At 36.0% G+C, this 8,385-nt stretch overlaps 1 protein-coding gene across 2 annotated transcripts; it reads right to left on the bottom strand.

Moving 5' to 3' along the window:
• Positions 1–1,721: 1,721 nt before the first annotated feature.
• On the bottom strand, positions 1,722–7,294 carry LOC149556198 (uncharacterized). 2 transcript variants are annotated; one of them, XM_089785810.1, is made up of 10 exons: positions 6,996–7,294; positions 6,144–6,417; positions 5,427–5,668; positions 5,225–5,349; positions 4,648–4,884; positions 4,302–4,509; positions 3,533–3,605; positions 3,061–3,230; positions 2,354–2,498; positions 1,722–2,178 (listed from the first exon to the last, which is right to left on the bottom strand). In XM_089785810.1, the coding sequence occupies exons 1-10, from the start codon at positions 7,209–7,211 to the stop codon at positions 2,036–2,038; spliced, it is 1,833 nt and encodes a 610-aa protein (XP_089641936.1). In that variant the 5' UTR covers positions 7,212–7,294; the 3' UTR covers positions 1,722–2,035. The 2 variants fall into 2 exon arrangements, with proteins under 2 accessions (XP_089641936.1, XP_089641938.1); XM_089785812.1 differs by having other exon boundaries at positions 7,002–7,294.
• Positions 7,295–8,385: the final 1,091 nt, after the last annotated feature.

Genomic DNA, 8,385 nt, shown 5'->3' with positions numbered 1-8,385 from the left:
GGTGAGGATTGATACCATGGTTTATGACATGGGAGAAGCCATGGTCAAGGAAAGATTTTCTAATGGATTCAAGAACATTGTTGGTGCCCATTTCGCCCCAACTTATGAATCCAAACATGACGATTGTGGGCACTTAACTTCAATTTCCAACTCTATTGTTCCCTCCTCCATTCGATCATCTTCGGACCACACAATCCTCTGGTATGTTTCTTCTCCTTCCAAACATTTTCATCCAACACACACTACTTGTGGCCGCCATCACAAGCCATCTTGCCCTCTCCAAGCTTGTTAATCATGACAAGGGTACACCGCCGAGTGCCAAGAGTGCCCCCCATTCTTTTCATTAATCCCCAAAACGGTTGAGCATTCCATTACTGCATATAACGGTTTCTTAATTGAATTTTAGTGATTATTTTAATCCACTTTCATTAAAGAAATAATTTTAACAAACATTACAAATACACATGGCAAGAGGATGATTAATAAATTTGATGAATAAAACATGGCTTATGAAATAGAGAATTTATGGAAAGATAGTTATTATCCTGCAGCAAGCGCTAGTTAAAGCTTGTTAAAATTCTTTATAACTAAGGCTTTATAACTAAAGCTTTCTTACCTTGTTAAAATTCTTTATAACTAAGGCTTTATAACTAAAGCTTTCTTACCCGGGGTCGGGGGGAGCTTGGGTTCTATATTTAAGAGGTGGAGGTCCCATGATGAAAAAATTTAGGGGATGCTAAAGCTTAATTTGGAATCTTTTCCTTAGGAGCCCTTAATTCGGAATCTTTTCCTATTAATTAGGAGCCCCTACTTTTTAGTTGAGCCCCTACTTTTTAGTGGAAGAATTCTACCACTTGGCAAGAACCTACCCTTCATTTTCCCTCCAAATTAAGATCATCAGCCAAAATTTCTAGAAACAACAATCTATATTTTAAATATATTTCCTTCAATTTAGGAGCTAATTTTTTTAAGCAGATTTATATGTAATGCCTAGAAACAACAATCTATATTTTAAATATATTTCCTTCAATTTAGGAGCTAATTTTTTTAAGCAGATTTATATGTAATGCCCATGGTTCTTTATAACTGACTCTTCTTAGCTTCTTAGGCAGGGGTCCCATGGAAGGGGCTATTGCTCTATTTTTTTAGGTGGAAGAGGTCTCGTGAGAATTTTTTTGAGGGCTGGAGGATAATTTGGAATCTTTTCCTCCAAGATAGAAGCCCCTCCTTTTTAGGTTGCTAAAATTGATTAGGTCCTTTTTAGGCCGCTGAATTTGAGCGGGTGTAAATAGGGTGGGCCCACCAGCTTAGGAAAAACTTTAGCCACATGTCAATAATTTATAAAAAATTTCCCCAATAAAACCAAAATTTTAGAAACAAAATTTAAATTTTATTTTTTTTAAATATTTAATCAATTACACATTGCTTAAATTTAGGAGCTAAAACTGTGAGAATGAAATACAATTAAAATTTCATGAGACCGCTGCCATTTAAACATTCCTAAAAAATCTCAGCGGTCACGGCTCTATTTCTAAAGAAGCCCCTGCGCATGGGACCCCAGCCTTAGAGACTTCTTGATGGGTAATAGGGTCCCTTTTTTTTAACGCTATTCTATTCCATACCTCCTATTCCTAATTAAAAAATGGTTTATCTATTTGAAAAACAATCATCTAGACATATCTTAAAACAAAAAGGATAAATATTCTAGAAACAAGATAACATTAAAGCAATAACTTGATACATATTTTATTTCTTACAAACTCAAGCTCCTCCATTTATATTTTGATCATTTACATTCTTCTTCATTAAAAGTTCAAAAGGGCCTGCGATTCTGTGGCCTCTTATTAGAACTTTAATTTCTAGTACAATAATACATATGTAAATCTAGAGAAATTGGATCTGACAGCTCAAATAATGTATACACGTTCATGTAAGCTCTCGAAGATATATAAATACCCAAGCGTAGTAGTTTTCTGTAAAAGTAAATTACCAACGTTTCACCAAATTAATGCTGTAAAGCATATATAAGCCTTCTTCATTCAAAAGGAGACAGGTCTGCCTTGGCAGGTCCATTGATTATTCTTCCTAAATTATCAAACATGGATCCATGGCAGGGACAATCGAAGGTGGAGTCTATTGGATTCCATTTTACTACGCATTTCATGTGTGGGCACACAGCTGCAACATCCATTTTCATCATATTCTTCAGTTAGTGGCATTAATGTATATCAAAATATATTGACATGGAATCCTACTCAGAAAAAGTTCTGAGCTTGTGGAGAAGATACATCTGCAATTTTTGTTGCACATAAAAAGCATTTCAAACAAATGGAAGGAAGTTGTTAAGAGTTACCTGAAAATTTATGAACCACCCCATTCTCGTCTTTGTAGACTGCCATCTTTTTCATATTCTTTTGAATAACTCCCCCACTGTTTGGCAGCATGTCTTCGATGTCGAAGGACTCTGCTCCCATGAAAGGAATACGGTCTTTGTATCCCTGTTTTAATGTGAATAAAATGAATTATTATGAATGAAAATAATATAAGTCAAAAATGAATTATTATGAATAAAAATAATATAAGTCCAGTTTGACTATTTAACAGTTTGACTATTTAACACTTTAAGTCTAGGAATCAAGCCTTAATGCGTGTTATTCCTCCATGAGGTCAGCCTTAAGCCCTCCACGAGGATATGGCTGACCTCAGATTCTACTCTTGAGGACTGACATTCAGAAATTTCGAAGTTACAAGTTCTAATCAATTGCTAGGGAAGGAATATGATATCTGTATCTCCTTTATTGTTTTACAGGAATTAGTTATAAGGCGAAATATAATTGAACATATGAACACAGTTATTGACATAACAATAATGACTACTTTTTGCAATAGCAAATTTTTTAAGCTGGAATCAGGTTCCACTAAAAGATGGAGACTTTAGTATTACTTTTTGTGTTTTGCACAAATAAATGGTAGGGAGTAAATATATGGCTATGATTAGATTACATAATAAATGCCAAGGAACACTTTCTACAAGTGCAAAGTTATGAGCTCTTGACTTACATGAATTGTATGTGAAGTCTCCTCTCCCATCTTCTCTCCTACCTTCTTTGATACAGGAGGTGTTCTCGCTGGATCATAGGCTTTTGCCCAAGGATTGGGACGTCCCAATATCATGTCTTTAATCAATATACCTCCAATGGTTCCTCCAGTCATTCCCTGACCACTGTCACCTGCTTAAAATGTGTGAACACAATTGAGAAAAGCAAACTGTACTAAAAAGGGTTAGAAGCTATTGTAGATTCTAAACTGTTCGAGAATGGATAGAAGCAAGGAAGCAATCTATTGTTTCATAGTGGAATCTCCAAAAAGCAATATATTATTTCATACTGGAGTCTGGAACATATACTAATTGACCCATACGCATGGTGGTTTCAGTAGGCTATAAGTGAATCAAGCAAAATGCAAATCAATTGAAACCATGGTGCTTTCAGAAACAGAGTAAAGCAACACATTTGTACCTCAGAACGAGTACCTGTTATAATGTAGCAATCATGCAATGGTGGATTAGGTCCAATGTGATAGAGATGATCCACTGGCTCAAAAACCTGCAAGCACATCTTAAGAACCTCAATAATAACCCCACTAAAAAACATAACTTGGTATGTATCATTCTTTCTGTAGTTGGTAACTAGGGTTTTACTCTAGTGAAATGTTGCAGAATCCAGTTACATGCGCTCTTTCCTGTTAAAATAAAGCCATTCAAGATTGTGAAAGGGGAAACTCCTGCATGATAAAAACACCAGTACTGGGGTACATCAGGATGGAGGGGGACGGCTAGGGGATGGGGGAACAGAGATGAGGGGGAACAGCGGAGGGGGACGGTTAGGGAGGGTTGATGTATACAATACGTATAAAGAACTTGAATGCTAGTTCAGTATAACATACCAACAAATTAAAATACTTGAACATAGAATAATTGTAACACAAACTGAAAAAAAATTGCAACACAAACTAGAATATTGTATCCAATAGTAACATTCAAAAATCAAAATTCAAATACCCATCCCAGCGGCAGTGTGGTTGGAGTACCCATCCCAGCGGCAGTGTGGTTGGGGACTCGGTGTGGATTGTGGGGATGTCTCGGGGCGGGTACTTCAAGGTTTAGAAGGGGGTGTGATTCCCTGTGTTTCAATGAAAATATCTAAAAGCTCTGTATGATAAAAATCTTGTCCTAGCTATTAACCGAAAAGTTACTAGTATTGATAGCTTTTACTGAACCAATTTTGGAGTAGAAAACCTGCCTGGCCTGTCCATGTGTACAAGACCTCTTGAGCACTAGTCCATCTCGCCCTAGTCCATTTCTCAAGCTGAGCGTATGGATCATGGTAATCCTTTGGCTTCATGCCACTGCTTGTGTCTTCTCCTCCCACAATTAGGACATCGAAATCTTGTTTTTCTTCCAGTCTGACATAGTGGTAAGGATCATATGTGTCCCACCAATTGGCTCTTCTGTTACACTCAAATTCAGCATTCCAGCATTAAAACAATGGAGTTCTCAAATTTCATTCGACTAAATCGTAATAAGTTTTTCAGTACCTATTTGCATAATGCAATAAGTGCCAGAGTAATGTTTTTATTCCAACTTACTTAACCGATCCCTTGGGAACTTTCAATCCAATAACATAGGTCCTGTCTGGTGATTGGCGAGCATGAACTGCCAAGTTGTGATTCAGAGGAGAATTTGTGGCCATCACAACTGCACCAGCAGTAACTGTGACTCCATCCTTTGTTTTAACATAGTTTTTCTCAACCTCAAACACATGGCTTTGTTCATATATTCTCCCTCCTCTTCTCACAATTGCATCAGCTACTCCATTGATATACCTAGGGACATGCATTGCATCCACATGTACAAGACACAAATGAAAGCAAATTGTGTAAAAAATCTCAATATTTCTAGCCCGCTGAAAAAACATAATGAAGCAAAGAATGTATTTTATTTTTTTCACAAAACCTTCATAGGGGCATTCCTACAGTAGAGTTGTCTACTAAAAACACTAGTAGTTATATCAGGCCTATCGAACTGCAAGCTATCATAAAAATTACAAGAGAGAACGATATTTTTCACAGAAACTCCTCAAGGGAACTCCTGCAGTAGAGTTGCCTACTAAACAACTAGGAGTTATATCAGGCCTATAGAAGTGAAAGTTATCTTGAAGATTACAAAAGAGGATGAAATTCTCCCGAATTCGGAAACTGAATGGCCCTTCCTACTTTTCCATATGCAGGATCATCCCCCAAATCTACCATTTCAACATTCAAGCCTACTCTTTTGCAGGCGTCAAATTCCTGCAGACAAATGAAATTTAGATTTATCATCTATGGACTGTGTTTGCACAATTAGAGATAAAAAGTGAAGTACTTACTTTTACAAGAAGATCCATAGCCTCTATAGAATTATCATGCGGAAAGAGATAGCCATCCAGTCTATAAAAATGGCAGTCAATTTCTTCTTCCTTGACAGTGGTTTCGACAAAGTCAATGGCTCTCTTCTGACTCTCAGCTACAATGTTGGCTATATCAAGACCATGGTCCTTTTCTATTTGAAAGTAGAAGTCATCATACCATAGCATTAAGTGAGCTGTGGTTCTTCCACTCATCCCACTACCTTTCAATATAGAAAAAAATAATAAATCAATACAAGAGAAGATTAGTATAATAATTTTATTGTTTTGACAATTGGTAAGCATTTTCTATAGTTAACAAAGAAGTCTGCAGTTTAAGATTTGTTAATACAAATATAGTTCTTTTAGACTCTTCTGAAATCAATTGCTATGTGTATCCTCTTTAATTAAGAAGCACAACAATGATAAGCAGTAGAAAATCAAGTAATCAATGGTAATTTTACAGAAACGTTAAATCAAATTGCCATGAGCAATTTTAATAGGCCATTTCTTTTAAACAAAGTTTGAGAATTATAGTAACCCCATAAGAATTGATATTATAAAACTTAACCCTCAGCAATAGAGAGCAACTTTTTTTTTTTCTAAACCGGCCATTGAGAAGCCATGAAGAAGTTTTTTAGAATGTACTAAAGAACCACATAGTACTGAACAAATGAGATACTAAACATATTTACATACCTCTAGCCTTGGCTTCAAGGAGTACAACATTTTTGCCTTCCTTGACAAGGTTGTAGGCACAGCTTATTCCTGCAATACCAGCTCCCACAACTACCACATCTGCACTTTCATCCTTCTCAATCTTAGGGAACTTGGGCCTTAAATCCTGCTGATCCCATACAGTATGGCGTAAGCCAGGTATAACATCATGTTCATCTCTGAACTGCTTCTCCATTTGGGATGATGAGCCTCCAGCCATGGACATAAACTTTCTTATATTAACTCTGTCACTCTTCTGCAAAAACATCAATACCCATTATAACTAACAACTTTGCAAACCAATCCATTTAACCTATAGGATTGAAACCATAGACAACAAATCATCTAGATGAACCCCAGAAATAGACTTTTGAGTTACATCTTACTTTCTTCCCAAAAACCATGGATGTTTTTTTTTTTTTTTTGAAGGTTTGGAAGTAAGTATAGACATGGATTCATCTACATGAGCTTCCAAAAAAACCCTTGACCATCATAACTTAAATCATCCAAAAACCATATTTGATGTAGCCAATAGAAGTTATGAAAACCAATTCATTTAGCTGAATTGGAAAAACCACCAATGTCTATTATTACTTATTCCACTATTCAGAACAGCATTTGATTTAGGTTGCAATGTATACATACCCAATGACCAGCAAATATGCAAAATTTGTTACTTTCCAAAACTGTATAATATAGGCTAAGAGTATATCGGCTGAAATAGTGAATTGTTGCTAAAGAATTAAATACCATAAACAAAGTATTATCCTATTTAGGTGAATTCCATGTAATGCATGGATATAAAACAAAATTATGATATATTGATTACTAAACTGGTACCGGAACTTGATTGCTCCAATAATCATGGATCCAAGACGTTGAAAATGAAAAGGGCTTTGTCAATCTGGAGGATGGAAGCTGATTATCTTGGAACCCGAAAGGTTGTATGGATTTTTTCATGGGGCGAAGGAAACTTTTCTTATCTATGCTCTTCAATATAGATTTTCTTAATGAAAATGGGAAAATCAGAGGTCTAATGATCCCAGCCATGACAAAAATCTAAATCTGATGTTCTCTCAATAAACTCTTTCAAATAAAAAAAATGCTCGGCTTGATTATTGTTATTCAAAATTATGAAGAGTGTGTGGAAAAACAAAGCAGAAATTAACTCATAATGAAATGATAGCATACCAGTTTTTGGAGCCTCTACACTGGAACATAGCCTACATTGTAGCAAACATCCATTTTTCCAAAGATTTAAAGGTGTCAATATGTTGGCAGGTTTCCATAACGCCACGTCGATTGCTTTTACATCAACGTGTTATGTCTGCTTGCATGCTTCATACACGTCTTCGCCACCCTTGAGGAAAACTAAAGCATATCCTTCTCCAAGACATGGATATCTTGGACAAATGGAAGTTATTAAATGTTTTATAATTTTGTATTTAAATATTTCATTGTTCTTTAGGTATTTAGTTTTTGGCCCATCTGAATTTGGGGTGCTCTTGTTTCCTAACTTACTTTTTAAAAATGTTATATCTTTAAATTAATATGATTATATATGTGTTTTTTTAAAATTTGAAAGAGTTTAAAGTCGAATCACTTTTGTCTGGAGTTGTAAACCAAAAAGAGGTCGAAGCCAAATCGTTTTTAACTGGAGCAATGAACCAGTGAAACCACATTTTGAAGTGTCCCATCCTCAATTTTTAGTGGTACACCCTTATGTCTCCTTGTCCTAGCTTAATCTTCTTTCTTCATTCTCTCTATCTTTGAGTGTTGCTCTCTATCGCTCCTCTTCAAACACCTTCCCTTATCTCTATATCCTTATACCCCACCTTCTTATCTTTCCACACAACTTATCACTTCAACTTCCTTAATATCTCTCCTTATTTCTTCAAGCAGCTCCTTTGTTCCTTCCTCCATTATTGCTCCAACACTACTCCTTATCTCTTCTAGCAACTACCCTTATCTCTCCACAATTTCTTTATCTTTCCAAAGAGGTCCCCTTGTCTCCCCTTTCCTCTAACTCCCCCACCTTCTCTTCCATTACCTTATCGATTCATTTCCTTTTTTAAACTCTCCTTATCACTCTAAGCAACCCTTTTCACTCTAATGCCTTATCACTCCAACCTTCTTATGTCTCCTAATATCTCCTTATGTCTTCCTATCTTATCAATCAAAACCTTCTTATGCCTCCCTTCCTCCATTCACATGCATGTATTCA

Source organism: Cupressus sempervirens, chromosome 5, assembly GCF_028749045.1.
Source record: "Cupressus sempervirens isolate cs-2001-9-10 chromosome 5, ASM2874904v1, whole genome shotgun sequence".
Taxonomy (NCBI): Eukaryota; Viridiplantae; Streptophyta; class Pinopsida; order Cupressales; family Cupressaceae; genus Cupressus; species Cupressus sempervirens.
The sequence above is the reverse complement of the archived record's forward strand: the minus strand, read 5'-3'. Positions and strand labels throughout refer to the sequence as shown.

What these genes read in the sequence shown, in the direction of transcription:
- LOC149556198 (XM_089785810.1), bottom strand. Translation starts at nt 7,211, where the DNA reads ATGGCTGGGATCATTAGACCTCTGATTTTCCCATTTTCATTAAGAAAA. An exon ending in TGTACACATGGACAGGCCAG is followed by an intron (nt 3,606 to 4,301) that starts GCAGGTTTTCTA and finishes ATGTGCTTGCAG; the next exon opens with GTTTTTGAGCCAGTGGATCA. An exon ending in AGACTTCACATACAATTCAT is followed by an intron (nt 2,499 to 3,060) that starts GTAAGTCAAGAG and finishes ACATTAAAACAG; the next exon opens with GGATACAAAGACCGTATTCC.